General features: G+C 44.2%; 1 protein-coding gene across 2 annotated transcripts in view; it reads left to right on the top strand.

Annotated features, from left to right (window-relative positions):
• The window catches only part of SCLT1 (sodium channel and clathrin linker 1), a 207,738-nt gene that overhangs the window by 13,367 nt on the left and 174,043 nt on the right, over positions 1-20,328 (top strand). For both annotated transcript variants that reach the window (XM_033939153.1, XM_033939143.1), the window contains exons 5-6: positions 9,772-9,844; positions 19,421-19,476. In XM_033939153.1, the coding sequence (XP_033795044.1) occupies positions 9,772-9,844; positions 19,421-19,476 (129 nt within the window). The remainder of the gene's footprint in view (positions 1-9,771; positions 9,845-19,420; positions 19,477-20,328) is intronic.

Here is a 20,328-nt window from a genome sequence, read left to right as displayed (position 1 = left end):
ATGGTCCCCAAATTTTCATGAACTTATCCATATATCCTTTTTGTGTTGCAAATGTACGCTCAATCTTATATATATGGCAAACTGACTTCCACCAAAAATTATAGTTCAATCTGTCATAATTTTTCCAATTATGTGTAATTTTTTTTAAGTTTTTTATTGATTTTTTTTTTTTAAGTGCTTATAATTGGTACAAAAGAGCTGGTTTGTGGGGAGTTTTTTTTTTTGTCTGGTTCCACTACTACTTATCATTTATATAGTGCTGAAAGGCGTATGCAGCATTGTACATATTGACATTTATAGACGGTCCCTGCTTGGAAGAGCTTACAATCTAACTTGGACAGACAGACATGACATATAGGGTTGGGGGATGCAGAACCCAAGGTGAGAGGAGTTAGGAGTCGAAAGCCCTCTCAAAGAGGTTGGCTTTTAACTGTGCCTTGAACACTGCCAGAGACAGAGCCCGCCGTAGGGATTCAGTCAGCTTGTTCCAAGCATACGGCGCAGCAAGGCAGAAGGGGCGGAGTCTGGAGTTGGCAGTTGAAGAGAAGGGCAGAGGTTCCAGAAATGAACATAAGACTGTCTTGACTCATTTCAGTATTTAAGTGACTGTGGGTTTCAGCTTATTTTACATCCGTCTTTGGCTCTCTTTTGTGACATAGATTGCTCTGGATCTCTGAGGAAGATGTTTTAATCGATCCCCACTCACTTAGTGCAGTGCATATGTGGATTATTTACTGATGTATGCCATTATACTTTGTTCTATGAACTGAATAAAAGCCTGCTTCACGTACATCTTTTCCGTAGTCTTCCCCTTTTGTGCTTGGTTTCACCATTTTGACTGCGGTTCCGCTATACTTGCTTGCCAGCAGCTCTTAAATCATTTACGGTTTAACTTAAACTTTCAATATTCTTGGGCCCAAATTTATGTCAGTGTGTTGATCCATTTTCCATCTTGGTGCTCAAATCCTCTAATGTTCTTCTTTTGCTTTCTGTCCAAGTGAGCTAAAGATCATTAGGATTAACTTTCTGTGGTTCTTTCCCTCTGGAACTTCTTTCCAAAGGAAACATGTCTGATTGAAGACTTTAGTTTTCTCAGATGGTTATTGAAAACCTGGCTTTTCTAACAGACTGTCTTTTATAATTATTATATTACTAGTATTTTAGCCCATTACATTAACGGGTGCTAGAATATATGTCTTTCTTTCTGCCTGTCTCTCTCCCTGGCCCCCTTTGTTTGTCTGTCTTTCTGTGTCTCTCCCTGTCCCTGTGTCTTTCTTCTTTTCTTTCTGTCTCCCTTCCTCCCGCTGGTGCTAGAATATATGTCTGTCTTTCTTTCTGTTTCTCTCCCTACCCCTGTCTTTTTCTTTCTGTCTCTCTTCCTCCCGCTGTCTTTCTTTCTGTCTCTCTCCCTCCCTGGCCCCCTTTGTCTGTCTGTCTTTCTGTCTCTCTCCCTGCCCCTGTGTGTTTCTTCCTATCTCCTTCCTACTTTTACTGACTGGCTATCCATTAAAACTCCCCATAGGCGTCTTTTAAGTTAAAAAGAAACTTTGGCCCGGCCTGTAGGTCAGGGGTTTCTCAGGCTGACCGCCACCCGCTGCTGGTGGCTCCGTGCTCGCCCGCCGCGGCCTGCAGTCGCCGACATCCGCCACGGCCTGCAGCCGCCGACAGTCACCGCGGCCTACAGCCGCCGCGGCCTACATCCACCTTGGGGGAAGAGAGAAAGAGAGAGAGAGATTCACGCGCATGCGCACTCCTACTTACGGTGCCCTACAGCGCACAGAAAACGGGAGCACGCAGGTGGGAGTGCACATGCGCGGCTTAGGGTTTTATTATATTAGATGTGATTGTGTTGTAATATAAAATAGTAAATGATGGCAAAATCAAAATAGCTCATCCAGTCTGCCCACAAGGAGTTTTGGGTTGTAACTGCAACTCTGTGCTTGTTACCCAACCCCCATCCATTTATTCTTCAGGTGAAAATTATTTTATTTTGAGTTTTTAAATATTTTGTTTAGGTTTTTGTCTCCTTTCTCCTGTTCTTAAGTTAAATTATTGAGCCACAATATATTCCCACATTCGAGCGTTTAAATATGCCAAAGATGTTCACCAATACATTACTATATTTATGCAGGATCCTCAGACTGCCGCTAACACCTCATGGCTGCAATCCTTATTAGTTCCGTTTTAACTGCTGGCAATTAACTTTTCTCTTTTACTTATTATTTCTGAACTGCTTCAACTAATAGCCAATCTATCGATCAAATCAGGAAGGATTCTAGAAGACTGGAAAGTGTTGAATGTTATGCTGATTTTCAAGAAAGGTTCAAGAGGAGATCCGGGAAACTAAAGACAGGTGAGTCTGACCTCGGTACCGGGAAAGATGGTAGAGGCGCTGATAAAGGACCACATCATTGACTACCTTGACGGACACAATCTGATGAGGACCAGCCAGCAAGGCTTCAGCAAAGGAAGATCTTGCTTTCTTCGAGGGAGACCCATTCGACATTTTATATCTGGATTTTCAGAAGGCGTTCGACAAGGTCCTGCATGAACGTCTACTTCGAAAAATTGCGAGCCATGGAATCGAGGGTGAAATACTCAACGTGGATTAAAAACTGGTTGGCGGATAGGAAACAGAGAGTGGGGGTAAATGGTCAATACTTGGACTGGAAAAGCGACACGAGTGGAGTGCCGCAGGGTTCAGTGCTTGGGCCCGTGCTCTTCAATATATTTATAAACAATCTGGAAATTGGTATGACAAGCGAGGTGATTAAATTTGCAAACGATAAAAAGTTATTCAGAATAATGAAGACACAGAAGGATTGCGAAGACCTGCAGTGCGACATAAACACGCTCAAGAAATGGGCCACGACATGGCCACGACATGAGGTTTAATGTGGATAAGTGTAAGATGATGCATGTCGGTAACAAGAACATAGGCAGTACTCAGAGAGACCCCACAGGAAAGAGACTTGGGAGTACTGGTCGACAAGTCAATGAAGCTGTCCACGCAATGTGTGGCGGCGGCAAAAAAGGCGAACAGAATGCTAGGAATGATTAAGAAGGTGATCACAAACAGATCAGAGAATGTTATCATGCTGCTGTACCAGGCCATGGTATGCCCCCACCTGGAATACTGTGTCCAACACTGGTCGCCATACATGAAGAAGGACATAGTACTATTCGAAAGAGTCCAGAGAAGAGCGACTAAAATGGTTAAGGGGCTGGAGGAGTTGCCGTACAGTGAGAGATTAGAGAAACTGGGCCTCTTCTCCCTTGAAAAGAGGAGGCCGAGAGGGGACATGATAGAAACATTCAAGATACTGAAGGGAATTGACTTAGTAGATAAAGACAGGTTGTTCACCCTCTCCAAGATAGAGAGAATGAGAGGGCACTCGCTAAAGTTAGAAGGGAAAAGATTCCGTACAAACCTAAGGAAGTTCTTCACCCAGAGAGTGGTGGGAAACTGGAACTCTCTTTCGGAGGCTGTTATAAGGGAAAACACCCTCCAGGGATTCAAGACAAAGTTAGACAAGTTCCTGCTGAACCAGAACGTACGCAGGTAAGGCTAGACTCAGTTAGGGCATTGGTCTTTGACCTAAGGGTCGCGAAGAGAGCGGACTGCTGGGCAGGATGGACCACTGGTCTGACCCAGCAGCGGCAATTCTTATGTTCTTAATATTTCATTTATAAACTTCATTAAGCAATTCAGACTTAGCTTACATTGTAAGTTCTGTTGCTGACATGTCCCAACCTTGCTGATGCATTTCGTATTCTTCCTCAGGGTCAGGGAAGACACTAAAGACAAAATACAATGAGTTACTCTCTAAACAAAATATATTCAAACGGAAACCCTAGTCAAAAATCCTCACGTGTGTGCTGGGAGCTGTTAGCATTACTGCTGTCCTTTTATAGTCTGCCGCCGCAAAGCCCAAGATGGCTGCGGCATCCTACTACGCTCTAAAGTGAGATAAACCCCCTGACGTCACCCACAGGGAACCAATCAGAAACGTGAAAAATCTATATTACAAAAACGCTCAAAAGAGTCAAAAAAATATTGTCAATTAGTCTACAAAAGTCACCCAATCTCCCATTTCATTTAACCCATCAGGCATCATGGTATTTAGTTGAAACATCCACCTAAGTTCTTTTATATTAAAAGTCCACTCAATATTACTTCCATCCTACCCAATCACTATAGAGTTCACAACTCTCCATCTTAAATCCCGCACTGTATGTTTAAACAGTTTCGAGTGGTGTTCTTAAATTAATCATTTATTTTTGGTGCAACTTTATTGGTAGATTTTTTTTATGATATTCATATATTTGCCTTATTTAATTGCTTGTTTTTGGTAAGGCTACAATAAAGACACATAGGGGCCCTTTACTAAACCGCGTTAAGCAGTAATTCATACTTAACATAGGGAAAAGGCTTACCGCAAATGAGGCATCCAAATGGCAGATGAAATTTAATGTGGACAAATGCAAAGTGATGCACATTGGGAAGAATAACCTGAATCACAGTTACCAATGCTAGGGTCCACCTTGGGGGTTAGCGCCCAAGAAAAGGATCTGGGTGTCATCGTAAATAATATGATGAAATCTTCCACCCAATGTGTAGTAGCAGCCAAAAAAGCAAATAGGATGCTAGGAATTATTAAAAAAGGGATGGTTAACAAGACTCAGAATGTTATAATGCCTCTGTATCGCTCCATGGTGCCACCTCATCTGGAGTATTGCGTTCAATTTTGGTCTCCTTATCTCAAGAAAGGTATAGTGGCGCTAGAAAAGGTTCAAAGAAGAGCGACCAAGATGGTAAAGGGGATGGAACTCCTCTCGTATGAGGAAAGACTAAAGAGGTTGGGGCTCTTCAGCTTGAAAAAGAGACGGCTGAGGGGAGATAGGATTGAAGTCTACAAAATCTTGAGTGGAGTAGAATTGGGTACAAGTGGATTGATTTTTCACTCCGATAGAAATGACAAAGACTAGGGGACACTCAATGAATTTACAGGGAAATACTTTTAAAACCAATTGGAGGAAATTTTTTTTCACTCAGAGAATAGTTAAGCTCTGGATCGCCTTGCCAGAGTATGTGGTAAGAGCAGATAGCGTAGCTGATTTTAAGGAAGGTTTGGACAATTTCCATAGTCTGTTATTGAGAAAGACATGGGGAAGCCACTGCTTGCCCTGTATCGGTAGCATGGAATATTGTTACACCTTGGGTATTGGCCAGGTACTAGTGACCTGGATTGGCCACCATAAGAAGGGGCTATTGGGCTTGATGGACCATTGGTCTGACCCAGTAAGGCTATTCTTATGTTTTCCTGTAAATCAGTACGCACTATTTTTAAATATTTTTTTTCATGTGTGTCATGGGTGGGAAAGCGTTATCCAGCTAGTGTGCTTGTATTAGAGTGCTCTAACTGGCTAACGCACAGTTAACATTGGAGCACTTATCGCTTCCTAAATAGTAAGTAAATGTGCATGAGTCGAGTCTTTTTCATGTGAAAGGAAGCTCCGGAATGAGAGGGGAAAGGATGAATTTAAGAGGTGACAGGCTCAGGAGTAATCTAAGGAAATCCTTTTTTAGAGAAAGGGTGGTAGATGCATGGAACGGTTTCCCAATAGAGGTAGTGGAGAGAAAGACTATGTCTGAGTTGAAGAAAGCCTGGGATAGTCACGTGGAATCTTTTAGAGAGAGGATGGCCACAAATTTGGTCTTGGAGGATGAGATGTCTGCATCCATGAGACAAACTTGGTTTTTTCTGCAGCATAAGAGCATTTTGGACCCCAGTTAGATTACAAAAGTTAAATAGATAGATGTTGGCATTGTAATCTTGAAGTAGGGACTTTAGATCATCTTTTGTTTTATTGGAATTCAATTTGGGATCAAGTAAATTGTTTATTGGAAAAGCATGAGGCATTATCTTATGATACAATACTATTTGGTATGTCAATGAGGAAAAAGAGCCAAATATCATCAAATAATAATAAACTTTTATTGATCATGACAGGAGTCGCCATTCAACATATCACAAATAATTGGAAAAATCACAGTAGACTCAATTATAATTTCTGGTGGAACTCATTATGTCACATCTATAAAATGGAAAGAGCAATACAACAAGGGAATTCTAATAATTTTAATAAAATTTGGGAGCCATTAACTTCTTATTGTAATGAATAGATACCATTTTCTATTGAAATATACACCGTCTAAGGTTGGGAGGGGGGAGGTTTTATATATTATCATTCATATTGGGAAAATAATAGAGGGAAAGATTTGAGGGGAGGGAGGTAATGTTATGTATTATATGATAAATTGGAAAGATTATCAAGTGATATATTTAATCTTATTGTTTTGATGTTTGTACACTTGATGTAAGATTGAAAATGAATAAAGAGAGAGGATGAGATAATGGTTACTGCGGATAGGGAGACTGGGTGGGCCATTTGGTTTCTTACTGGTACCGTGTGCTAATGCAAACATTATCTTGTGACTAGAAAAAAAATGTAAAACTTGCAATTATGCAGCGCCAAGTCCGGCCTTAGCGCATTGGGAAGTTTTGTATTAAAACACGCTAAGGCCGAATTCTAGCACACTTTAGTAAAAGGGCTCCATAATCTGAGTTTTGGGTTTCTACTTTAGAAATGTTGGTTACTCGCAATTGGAAGAACTGGGATCGCCTTAACTTTATTTTTTGGTGGGCAAATTTATGTTTAAGTTAAAGGTATGAAAAGATGAAGGCGGATATGCTGGGGCATACTAAGAGATTCAAGTTAATTTGAGGCCCATTGACGTCATTATAGTTGTCTTTTCCTTTATTTCTGTTGGTAAAATACACACACACCCAGGGGGCGGGAGGGGGCCATTTATTTTGTATGGTTTTATTCCCTTATGAAAATTGTGGTTGGGTGGGTTTTTTTTTAATGTTATATGGATTCTGATTGATTATAAGTGCATATATGATTACTATTATTTGTATAGATATTGTATTGCATTTTTGTTAGCTTTAGAAACTCAATAAAGATTTATAAAAAAAAAAAAAAAAGAAGAAGAAATGTTGGAGGTAGACATCCAGCATGCATCAGTCATTAGTTTTTAAGTGTCTTAACACTTGTGGGCTGAAGTAACCCCAGATAGTCAATGTCAGACTCTGGCATTGAATAACTGGGTATGTGCAATAGAGACAGTTTTGGTTTCCAATTTGAATTCAGCACTGAAACAGACCTGAGATCTGAATTCAGGTTTTGGCCAAATACACTTCCCCCTCCTTATTCACGGGGGTTAGGGGCAGAGCCGGCCCGCGGATATGGAAAAACCACGAATAATATTCGGGCCGGTTCTGCCCTTATCCCCGGCTTCCCCCGGCTATTTTTAGCCCCCCTTAAGCCTTACCTGGTGGTCTAGCAGGTTTTCAGGCAGGAGCGATCTTCCCATGCTCCTGCCTCGTGCAGATTGCTCACAGGAAATGGCTGCCTTGAGTTCCCGTAGTCTCTCGAGCCATTTCCTGTGAGCGATCTGCATGGAGCAGGAACGTGGAAAGATCACTCCTGCCTGAACACCCGCTAGACCACCAGGTAAGACTTAAGGGGGGGAAAGGCTTACAGGGCTAAAAAAAGCCCGAAAAATTAAAATTTATTTTTTTGGTCAAAAATCGCAAATAACTGAATCCATAGATACGGAATTCGTGAATATGGAGGGGGAAGTGCTTGTGTATTTTTGGCTGAAACTGAAATTCTCCACCCTACCTTCACCGCCTCCCTGGCAGAAGAGAGCAGGTGATCCTCCATCCCCAATCCCTATGTCCTATCACCACTCGAAGGCCCTCCCCGGTCCTACTTTTATATGTCTTAGTAATTAGTGGCCATTTCTGGGCAAGAGCAATCCCCAGTAGCTCTTGTCCCTTAGGTTCCTCAGCCAAAATGGCTGCTTAGACTTAGCCTTGTGAGATTGCTGTGAAAAGTCCCGGTGGTCATCTTGGGATTGGAAGAAATATAAAAAAGCACAATCGCCAGTTGTTGCTGCTTATGTTGCGTCCTGTTGCAAAATAGCCCCCAAGCCCTCCTGGGGCAGTCTCGCGAGGCTTTCACAGGAAGCTCCGGCAGCCATTTTTGGCTGGAGAACCTGTGGGACCAAGAAATCACTAGACCACCAATCTCTTTAAACAAAGATAAGCTCAGAGAGAGCCTTTTGGCGGTGGGAGAGTGGAGGGGTTGGTGTCGGATGGCTAGCCCTCTTCCAGGGGGAATTGGTATGACGGCAGCTGGCCTGAGAGGAACAGTGAGTCACCAGTTTTGGTTCCGATTCTGGCTGAATTGTGGAAACCAGACTGGTGCCTGGTTAGCTCAGCAGATAGGATAGCCTTTTTGCTACTCTGACTTATTTGCATACATAGCCAGTTAGCAGACTGGTTATCGCCGCTAACCAGCCTCTGGGTTTGCCCCAGACTACCCTGGCATTAACCATACAGTACCCATGTGGACATAGACAGTATTCAGTAACACTAACCATTTAAGAGTCTGCTGTTAAGATATGTTAGTTAGGTTCTGTTTTATTAGAACTTGTTATACCGTTACAGCATATGTCAGATCTAAGCAGTTTACAATACAAATATTTTATTAAAGATAGGAAAGAAATGGAAATTATAATAATTTTATTAAAATTTGGGAGCCGTTAACGTCTTTTTGTCATGATTAAATGCCATTTTCCTATTAGTCAGACATCATATAGTAATAGGAGGGGGAGGGATTCAAATATAGGTTTCTTTACATGAATGAAGGGCTTTGAGGAAGGGTGGGGAGAGGGTTACATTTATATGTTTAGATTATAATGATAAGATTTGCAAGTGCCTTGATTTATTGTGTTTATTATGATTATTGTACACTTGATGAAAGATTTTTAAAATGAATAAAGAATTAAAAAAAAAAAAAAAAAGGAAAGTAAAGAGATAGGATATATATAGCATAAGGTTATAAGAGGTTTCTATACTGACCCAAATGTCCACTATCCATCACACTCCCCAAAAGTCATGCTGCTGAATCGAGTTCAGTCAATAAATATGGGAAATAACATAGTCACATAGTGAATGACGGCAGATAAAGACCCGAGTGGTCCATCCAGTCTGCTCAACCATACATGCTCCATAAATTAATTTAGGGTCCTTTTAAGCTAAATTTTCTTTTAAACTAATTTAAATTTCTTTTATTTATTCTTTTAAATTTAAATTTTAAATTCTAATATAATGGTAAGAATATCAAGTGATGTTTTCCATGTTGCTGTTTTGATATTTGTACACTTGATGACAGATTGAAAATGAATAAAGATTAAAAAAAAAAAAAAAAATTTATTCTAAAATTTAAATTTTAAATTATTTTATTTATTCTTTTAAATTTCTTTTATTTATTCTTACATTTCTTTTAAATATCCTTTTAAACTAATTTTTAAGCTAAATTTTCTTAGATATTTCTGGGCCAGAAATCCAGGGCCCTGCCCAGTAGTGCACTTAAGGTCTCATTGTGTATAAAATGGGATCTATGCTAAAAGAGTATGAGTGACTGGTCAAATAATGCATCTTAGTGTGGATAACTACGCCCAGGACTACTAAATATTGCTGGGTGACCAGCTCAGAAGGATTAACTGGGCAGGAGCATCTTCTCGCTAGCTAAACCCTCTTGAATATCGAGCTCATTGTTTCCTAGTGGGAAACTGGAAAAGAAATACCTTATGAATATATGGTGATATATTTCCTCTTTGTATTTTCTTTCTAGCTTCATGGCCCCCCTTGTGGGAGAGTATGAGAGTCACGTGGAAGATCCTAGTGAACAGCTGCACTTCTGTCAGGTACAAAAGAGGATTATGAGCAATATTGGCATTATCCCAGGACAAGCAGGCAGCATATTCTTGACTGATGGGTGACGGCACCGACGGAGCCCCGGTACGGACAATTTTAGAATGATTGAACTCTAAGAACTTGGAAAGTTCTAGCAGGCCGCACCGCGCACGCGCGAGTGCCTTCCCGCCCGACAGAGGCGCGCGGTCCCCAGTTTCTTAGTTTCCGCAGAGCTAAGAAGACGCGTTTCTTTCAACGGCTGTTGAAAGACTTTTGGCATCGCCTTCCCGCTCGCGTAAACCCTTAAGGAAATATTGTTTCCTTCATTTTCTTTTCTTTTCTTTACTTTAAAAAAAAAAAAAAAACTTTGTTTTTTTTTTTCAATTCTTTCAGTTTCGCCCCGGCGGGGCCTGTTGCCACCATCGAGGCCTCGGCGTTCGATTTGGCAGAAGCCGTTTTTCCCTTCATGCCCCCTCAACCCGGGTTTAAGAAGTGCCAGCGGTGTGCACGACCAATTTCACTCACTGATCCGCACAACTGGTGTCTACAGTGTCTTGGTCCTGACCATCGAGCGTCTACCTGCACCCGCTGTGCGACTTTGAAAAAGAGACCTGGGGGGCCGCCGCGGGAGCGGACTGCCGGGCACGATGGACCCCTGGTCTGACCCGGCAGAGGCAACGCTTATGTTCTTATGTTCTTATGTAGAACTCTGAAAAACCGGCAGATCCAACAGAGATTATTATTTGGTGCCGAGATGTCTGATTCTGCGGCACCGGCATCGACCCCGGCTCAGTCGGCACCCTCCTCGTCATTACCGCGCGATACCGCGTCGGCGTCGCATCCCTCAGGTAAGCCGGCTAAGAAGCCTTCCCCGTTGGAGCGTCCTCCGGTCTCAGTAGCAGCGAGCCCAGTCCTGCCGACCACGAGGCGCCCACGGAAGCGCTCCGCCCCAATAGAGGTGAGCCCCTCGACCTCGGGTTCCTCATCCTCAGGGCGTAGAGCGGCACCGCAGGTACCGCAGAAGAAAAAGGCGGTACCGGTGCCTTCGCTGGACGAGCGAATTGCTGCTGTCCTGCAGGTGCAGCTTAAGGAGCAGTTGCAACAACTCCTTCCTGCACTTTTGACATCGAACCTTCCGGTCCCGGTCCGGTCTGAGCCACCGGTACCGACAGTGGAGCAGCCCCTTTTATCGGCATCCACTTTGTCGGTACTGGTACATTCTGCTTCCTCGGTCTCCATGCCAGTCCTTGCTCCGGAACCGAGAGCTCAGCACCAGGCTGTTCAAACTTCGGCACCGATGCAGCCTTTAACGTCTCCCGGTACCGTGTCTATGAGGTCAGGTAAGTCGGCACGCAAATCCCGACACCTGGAACCCTCCACACCGGAATCTCGAGACCGCAGTTTTCAAGTTAGGGATCCTGATCTGTGGGGTGACTCGGAGAACATAAGAACATAAGAACATAAGAACTGCCATCTCCGGATCAGACCCATGGTCCATCAAGTCCGGCGATCCGCACACGCGGAGGCCCAGTCAGGTATACACCTGATGTAGTTTTAGTCACCCATATCCCTCTATGCCTCTCATAAGGAGATGTGCATCTAATTTGCCTTTGAATCCCAGCACAGTGGATTCCTTGATAACCTCCTTTGGGAGAGCATTCCAGGCGTCTACCACTCGCTGCGTAAAACAGAACTTCCTGACATTTGTCCTGGACTTGTCCCCCCTTAGCTTCAAACCATGTCCTCTTGTCCGTGTCGTGTTGGACAATGTAAATAATTTATTTTCCTGCTCTATTTTATCGATGCCTTTCAGCATTTTGAACGTCTCGATCATGTCCCCTCGCAGCCTTCTCTTCTCAAGGGAGAACAGTCCTAGTTTCTTGAGTCGTTCCTCATATTCCAAGTTCTCCATACCTCTTATTAACTTCGTTGCTCGTCTCTGCACCCTCTCTAACAGTTTTATATCCTTCTTTAGGTTGGGAGACCAATGTTGGACACAGTATTCCAAGTGTGGTCTGACCATTGCTCTATAAAGCGGCATTATGACTTTCTCCGATCTACTCGTGATTCCTTTCTTTATCATGCCTAACATTCTGTTTGCTTTCTTTGCCGCTGCCGCGCATTGTGCCGACGGCTTCAGGGTCCTATCTATCAGTACACCCAGGTCCTTTTCTTGTTCGCTTTTACCCAGAGTTGCGCCTGACATTCTATACTCGTATTCCTTATTCTTACTACCTAAATGCATTACTTTGCATTTCTCCACGTTGAACTTCATCTGCCATTGATCTGCCCATTTCTCTAACTGATACAAGTCGCTCTGGAGTTCCTCGCTATCCTCCTGCGATCTGATTGCCCGGCATAGCTTTGTGTCGTCTGCAAACTTAATGATCTCACTGGATATTCCGTCTTCCAGGTCATTGATATAAATATTAAATAGGATCGGCCCAAGCACGGAGCCCTGGGGCACACCACTAGTCACTTTCTCCCAGTCTGAGAACTTTCCATTTATGCCCACTCTCTGCTTTCTGTTTTCCAACCATTTGCCTATCCACCTTTGTATATCTCCCTCTATTCCATGGCTTTGTAGTTTCCTGAGAAGCCTTTCATGTGGAACTTTGTCGAATGCTTTCTGGAAGTCCAAATATATTATGTCCACCGGCATTCCACTATCAATTTGCTTGTTCACGGTCTCGAAAAATTGAAGTAAATTCGTCAAACATGATTTCCCTTTCCTGAACCCATGTTGACTGGGTTTCATCAAGTCGTGTGTATCTAGGTGCCGGACTATGCTATCCTTGATCAGTGCTTCAACCATCTTTCCAGGGACAGACGTAAGACTCACAGGTCTGTAGTTGCCCGGTTCCCCTCTCGATCCTTTTTTGAAAATTGGCGTGACATTCGCTATCTTCCAGTCTTCTGGTATCTGTCCAGTTCTGATTGTCAGATTGGCAAGTTTCTGCAATAGCTCTCCGATTTCAACCTTCAATTCCTTTAAAACTCTCGGGTGAATTCCATCCGGTCCAGGGGATTTGTCACTTTTAAGTTTGTCGATCTGGTAGTATATCTGGTCCAACTCCACTTCAACTGTGGTGAGGCTGTCTTCTATTACTCCACTAAACACTTTCACTGCTTCTGGTATTTTAGCGGTATCCTCCTCCGTAAAGACGGACGCAAAGAAGGAATTTAGTTTGTCAGCAATTTGTTTATCTTCCTTGATGTACCCTTTTCTTCCCTGGTCGTCCAGGGGTCCCACCGCCTCTTTTGCGGGTTTTTTCCCTTTCACGTATCTAAAGAAGGGTTTGAAGTTTTTGGCTTCTTGCGCTATTTTTTCCTCATAGTCCTTTTTGGCCTCCCTCACCGCCTTGTGACATTTCTTTTGATCATCTTTATGTATTTTCCATGCTTCGGTTGTTTTCATGTGTTTCCATTTTTTGAAAGAGTCCTTCTTTTCTTTTATGGCTACCCTCACCTGTCTGGTAAGCCATGCCGGTTCTCCCTTACCTTTTGTTCTCCCCTCTTTGGAGATCCTTGGAATGTGGAGATTTTGTGCTTCTGAGATAGTATTTTTCAGTAGGGACCATGCCTGGTCTACCGTTTCAAGTTTGTCCACCTTTTTCTTGAGTCGTTGTTTCACCATGGCTCTCATGCGATCGTATTTGCCCTTTTTAAAATTAAAGGTTTTGGTTAAGGTTTTGGCACGTTTTCTATTCCCGATGTCAAGCTGAAGGGGAATGTTCATCTGGTGATGAGGATCCTTCTGCTTTAGACCCATCCTCTAAACCAGATGTAACCTCTTTCTCATCATTTTTGAAAGAGATGTGTGACTCTCTCTCTATTCCCTTGGAGGCTGAGTCAAAGAAATCCAAAGCTTTTCTTGATGCACTGGATTTTGACCAGCCTCCAAGGGAATATCTCAAATTGCCTCTCCATGACATCTTGAGAGAGACTTTTTACAAGAATTTAGAGACACCTTTGACCGTCCCAGGAGCCCCCCGCAAGTTAGACTCTTTATATAAAGTCATGCCGATTCCTGGGTTTGACAAACCACAGCTCCCACATGAGTCTCTATTAGTAGAATCCACTCTAAAGAAATCCACGGGAGCTAGTGTGTACGCCTCAGTCCCTCCTGGCAGAGAAGGTAAAGCCATGGACAAATTTGGCAAGAGGTTGTACCAGAATGCAATGTTGGCCAACAGGTCAGGGAATTACGCTTTCCATTTCTCATTCTATCTCAAGCATCTCATACAAAATCTGACTGCTTTTGAGAAGTACCTCCCTAACCGTAAAAGAGCTGCCTTTCGCCAAACTTCTTCATCGCTCTTACAACTTTGTAAGTTCATGGTCAGGTCGATCTATGATACCTTTGAGCTGACCTCTCGGGCCATGGCTATGTCGGTGGCCATGCGCCGACTGGTATGGCTCAGAGTTTCAGAACTCGATGTCAATCACCAGGATCGACTGGCTAATGCACCTTGCTTGGGGGATGAGCTGTTTGGAGAATCCATGGACTCCACTACCCAAAAGCTCTCAGCTCATGAAACGAGGTGGGATACTCTCCTTAAGACAAAAAAGAAGACCCCACCTACCAGGCCTTTTCGTCAGCAATCGGCCTACCAACGTCGATTTGTGGCTCGTCCTTTGCCACCGGCACCTCAACAACCCAGGCGTCAGAGGCAACAACAGAAGCAAAACACTAGACCAGCACAGCAGCAACAACAGGTGAAGCCTCCTCCTCCACAAAAATCTTCACAACCCTTTTGACCTGTTTCTCCAGGATATAGCCAGTATCCCTCCATCTGCCCATTTTCCGCTGCCTATAGGAGGACGCCTTACTCATTTCATAAGCTGTTGGGAAACCATCACCTCGGATCAGTTGGTCCTTAACATCATCCGCCACGGCTACTCTCTCAACTTTCAGACTCTCCCTGCCCAAGGTCTACCAAAAGAGTCTGCTTTGCACACTCCTCAGTCTTCCCTCCTTCTTCAAGAGGTTCAATCCCTCCTCCTTCTGAACGCCATAGAGGAAGTTCCTCTAGATCAAAAGGGGCAGGGATTCTACTCCCGTTATTTCCTAGTTTCCAAAAAAACAGGAGATCTCAGACCCATCCTAGATCTTCGCGATCTCAACAAATGCTTGGTCAAAGAGAAATTCAGAATGCTCTCTTTAGCGACTCTTTACCCTCTTCTCAATCAAGGCGACTGGCTATGTTCCCTCGATCTCAAAGAAGCATACACTCACATACCGATCAATCTGCCCTCCAGGCAGTACCTACGCTTCATGATCAATCGTTGTCATTAGCAGTTCAAGGTACTACCCTTCGGTCTTGCCTCCTTTCCAAGAGTGTTTACCAAATGTCTGATTGTGGTGGCTGCTTTTCTGCGTTCCCACCACCTTCAGGTATTTCCTTACCTGGACGATTGGTTGATAAAGGCCAATTCATCTCAGACAGTACTTCAGGCCACCAACCAGACTATCCTATTTCTACGTTTGCTGGGGTTCGAGATCAATCTAACCAAATCTCATCTCATCCCCACTCAGAGACTTCAATTCATTGGAGCAGTCTTGGACACAGTCCTCATGAGAGTGTTCCTGCCGTCCAACCGTCTTCAAACCCTTCAATCTCTATGTCAGCAGGTGCTTCCACAACGTTCCATCTCTGCCAAGCAAATGATGATACTCTTGGGTCACATGGCCTCCACAGTTCATGTCACACCACTTGCACGTCTTCACCTGCGCACTCCTCAATGGACCCTAGCTACCCAGTGGTCCCAAGCGATGGATCCTTGCTCACGTCACATATCTGTAACATCATCTCTTCGTCAGTCTCTACAATGGTGGTTGATATCCTCAAATCTCTCCAGAGGTCTTCTGTTCCATCTACCTCCTCATCAACTTGTCATCACCACCGACGCCTCCCCTTATGCCTGGGGAGCTCATTTGAACGAGTTCCAAACTCAAGGACTTTGGACAGCTCAGGAAATGAAGCATCACATCAATTTCCTGGAACTCAGAGCAATGTTTTATGCGCTCAAGGCCTTCCAACATCTTCTCTTTCCTCAAGTCCTCCTGCTGTGCACAGACAATCAAGTTGCGATGTACTACATCAACAAGCAGGGTGGGACAGGCTCTCGCCTCTTGTGCCAAGAAGCCCAGAAGATTTGGGCTTGGGCCACAGATCACCATCTATTCCTGAAAGCTATCTACATTCAGGGAGAACAGAATTCCTTGGCGGACAAGCTCAGCAGAATTCTCCAGCCTCATGAGTGGACACTCGATCCTTTCACTTTGCAGTCCATCTTCGCTCAGTGGGGCACTCCTCAGATAGACCTCTTTGCAGCTCCTCACAATCACCAGCTGCCCCTATTCTGCTCCAGACTCTACTCTCCTCACCGTCTGGCAGCGGATGCATTTCTCCTCGATTGGTCCAATCTATTCCTGTATGCTTTCCCTCCTCTACCTCTCATGTTAAGAACCTTGTTCAAGCTCAAGAGGGAACGAGCCACCATGATTCTGATTGCTCCACGGTGGCCCAGGCAACATTGGTTCTCCCTTCTACTTCAACTCAGTTCCAGGGAACCCTTTCTTCTTCCACTGTTTCCTTCGCTGCTTACACAACATCAGGAGACCCTTCTGCATCCCAACCTTCAGTCTCTGCACCTGACAGCTTGGTTTCTCTCGGGCTGACTTCTCATGATACTCTTTTGTCTCAGCCCGTTCGTGCCATTCTGGATGCCTCCAGGAAACCAGCCACTCTGCAATGTTACCATCAGAAGTGGACACGGTTTTCTTCCTGGTGTCTTCTTCATCATCATGATCCCACTTCCCTTGCAGTGGAGACCTTGTTGGATTATCTTCTTTCTTTGTCTGACTCTGGCCTCAAGTCTACTTCAATCAGAGTCCACCTCAGTGCTATTGCTGCTTTTCATGAGCCAGTCCATGGAAAACTCCTCTCAGCTCATCCCTTGGTGTCCAGGTTCATGCGGGGTCTTTTCAATGTGAAACCACCTCTTAAAGCCCCTCCTGTTATCTGGGATCTCAATGTAGTTCTTTCCGCCTTAATGAAGCCTCCATTTGAACCTTTGGCTACCGCTTCTTTCAAGTTTCTCACTTGGAAAGTACTTTTCCTTATTGCTCTTACCTCTGCCAGGAGGGTCAGTGAGCTACATGCACTAGTTGCGGATCCACCTTTTACAGTCTTCCATCATGACAAGGTGGTTCTGCGTACACATCCAAAGTTTCTCCCTAAGGTTGTCTCTGAATTCCATCTCAACCAATCTATTGTTCTGCCTGTCTTCTTTCTGAAACCTCATTCGCATTCTGGAGAACAGGCTCTGCAGACTTTGGACTGTAAGCGGGCTCTAGCTTATTATTTAGAGCGTACTAAGCCCCACAGATCATCTCCCCAACTCTTTCTGTCCTTTGATCCGAATAAATTAGGACGTCCTGTTACTAAACGTACGTTGTCAAATTGGTTTGCAGCGTGCATTTCATTTTGTTATGCTCAGTCCGGACTGACACTGGAAGGTTCTGTCACGGCCCATAGAGTTCGAGCTATGGCAGCATCTGTGGCTTTCCTCCGTTCCACGCCTATTGAGGAAATCTGCAAGGCTGCTACATGGTCCTCAGTTCATACTTTTACATCTCATTATTGTCTGGATGCATTCTCCAGACGGGATGGACACTTCGGCCAATCTGTTTTGCAAAATTTGTTTTCCTAATGGCCAACCTTCCCTCCATCCCTCTTTTTGTTAGCTTGGAGGTCACCCATCAGTCAAGAATATGCTGCCTGCTTGTCCTGGGATAAAGCACAGTTACTTACCGTAACAGGTGTTATCCAGGGACAGCAGGCAGATATTCTTGCATCCCACCCACCTCCCCGGGTTGGCTTCTTAACTGGGGACCGCGCGCCTCTGTCGGGCGGGAAGGCACTCGCGCGTGCGCGGTGCGGCCTGCTAGAACTTTCCAAGTTCTTAGAGTGCAATCACTCTAAAATTGTCCGTACCGGGGCTCTGTCGGTGCCGTCACCCATCAGTCAAGAATATCTGCCTGCTGTCTCTGGATAACACCTGTTACGGTAAGTAACTGTGCTTTCCATGCATGTATCATTCTGTATTTGGCCGATAGTAAATGGGATACTTAAGGTGCAGTCGCATCTTTCATAATAAGGGAGGCAATTACAAATATTTATTAGGCTCATTGCTGGAGTGTCCCACAGTTTACTGGATATATATAAGTGGTTACTATGTTCTTTTGATGTTCTTATACCACTTTTGTTGGAAATTGTAACATCTGTAGAAAATTTTAATTTACCGTATATACTTGAATATAAGTCGAGACCCCCATTTCCCCCCCCAAAAAAGGGAAAATGGTTGACTCGAATATAAGACAGGGGCTTAATATTCAAGTGCCATGCCCTGCCAGGATCTACACCCAGTGTCCCCTCCCTCATGCCCTCCCATGCCAGGCTCTGCACCAAGCCCCCTTCCCTACCAGGCTCTGCACCCAGCCCCCTTCCCTCCCTGCCCTACTAGGCTATGAATCCAGCCCCCCTCACTACTTGCCAGGCTCTTTACCCTGTCCCACCTCCCTGCCCTGTACCCTCTTCCCCCTCTGGTGATCTAGTGGTAGGCCAGCACAGGAGGGGTCTGTCCCAGCCGATACTAATTTTTTTTACCCCCCCCCTTCCCCCCCGTGAACCTTTTCTCGTATCCCTGGTAGTCTAGTGGTGTATGGGCAGGAGCAAACTTTCCGCGCTCCTGCCCTGCTCCCTCCTTCCAATCTCATGCCATCAGCGCACAGGCACGCAGGAGCCACCAGTTTTTGCAGGACTCAACAACCCTTCAGCAATATCATTTATAAAAATGTTAAAAAGAACAGGCCCAAGAACAGAACCTTGAGGCACACCACTGGTAATATCCCTTTCCTCAGAGTGATCTCCATTGACCACTACCCTTTGTCGCCTTCCATTCAACCAGTTCTTGACCCAGCCCGTCACTTTGGGACCCATCCCGAGGGCACTCAGTTTATTTATTAGACGTCTGTGTGGAACACTATCAAAGGCTTTGCTAAAATCTAAATACACCACATCTAGCACACATCTTCTATCCAATTCTCTGGTCACCCAGTCAAAGAAATTTATCAGATTTGTCTGACAAGACCAACCTCTAGTGAATCATGTTGCCTCCGGTCCTGTAATCCACAGGATTCCAGAAACTTCACCATTTTCTGTTTTAAAAGTGTTTTGTATGTTTAAATTTTGCTACAATAGAAAAATCATGATTCTGCATCCAGGTGTATTTGAATCAACCTACACTAAGTCCTGGGCCTAGACAAAGGTGGGCTTTAACAAAGATAGTGAATGTTTATGCAACAAAGATTCTGTTTTACTTTTTTAAAAATTTCCATATTGTTCTTTCACATTGAACACATAGAATATGGGGAGTGGGGGGTTACCTGACTGATCTGCATGCCGGCCTCTTTGAGTAGTGTGCATTATATATATCCATAAGTATTTTTGAAAGTACTTTTTCCTCTATTTTAGAGTTGCCTCTAACATTTTTCTGGTGATTTTATTTTTCTATTACAGAGACAAATGGGCGAGATGAGGCTAAAACTTGAGAACGTCATCCAGGAAAATGAAAAGTACGATCATCATGGTGATTGCACTGATTCTTCCTCCCCTTGAAATAGGCTGATAGAAAATTTTCCATATAAATACAGTGACAATTGTCACCATACACCTGATAGTATTAATTACAGGAGAAAGTAGTGTAGCTTTCACATTGTTCCACTGTGATACCTCAGCCATTTGTAGATGATACCTTTTAGGCATGTTTCACTTGATAGTCAGTTCATTTGTACTCTACTGTTTTCTGTACACCAGGGCTGCCCAATTCCAGTCCTCGAGATCTACTGGCAGGCCAGGTTTTCAGGATATCCACAATGAATATGCATGAGAGAGATTTGCCTGCACTGCCTTCTTGGTTTGCAAATCTCTCTCATGCATGTTCATTGTGGATGTCCTGAAAACCTGGCCTGCCAGTAGATCTCGAGGACCGGAATTGGGCAGCCTTGATGTACACCATATGTGGCTTGTGCTGTGGTGATGGTGGAGGGGAAGGTTCTAGAAGAGACAAAAGACTTAGAGAGGAACAATAATAATAATAATTTTATAATAATTTTATTCTTATATACCGTCATGCCCATCGAGTTCTAGGCGGTTCACAACAATTACATTAGGATCCGCATTGACATGCCGATTTACAACACCTTCAGCCGAACATGGCTGAGGAAGCGGAAGTGGGAAGGAGAGATGGAGGAAAGCGGTCAATAGAGGGGGGGAAGGGCCGAACGGGCCGAATTACCACAGTTTATTGGGTTTACAACAATTTTAGCTGAACTTGGCTGATGAAGAAGGAAGCGGGTAGGGGAGCAGGAAGACAGCGATCAATAAAGGGGGGGAAAGGGTGGAACAAATGGCCTGGTAATTCCGGA

The sequence above is a fragment of the Geotrypetes seraphini genome, chromosome 1 (genome assembly GCF_902459505.1).
Source record: "Geotrypetes seraphini chromosome 1, aGeoSer1.1, whole genome shotgun sequence".
Classification (NCBI taxonomy): Eukaryota; Metazoa; Chordata; class Amphibia; order Gymnophiona; family Dermophiidae; genus Geotrypetes; species Geotrypetes seraphini.
Note: the sequence above shows the minus strand (reverse complement) of the source record. Positions and strands in the feature narration are given on the sequence as shown.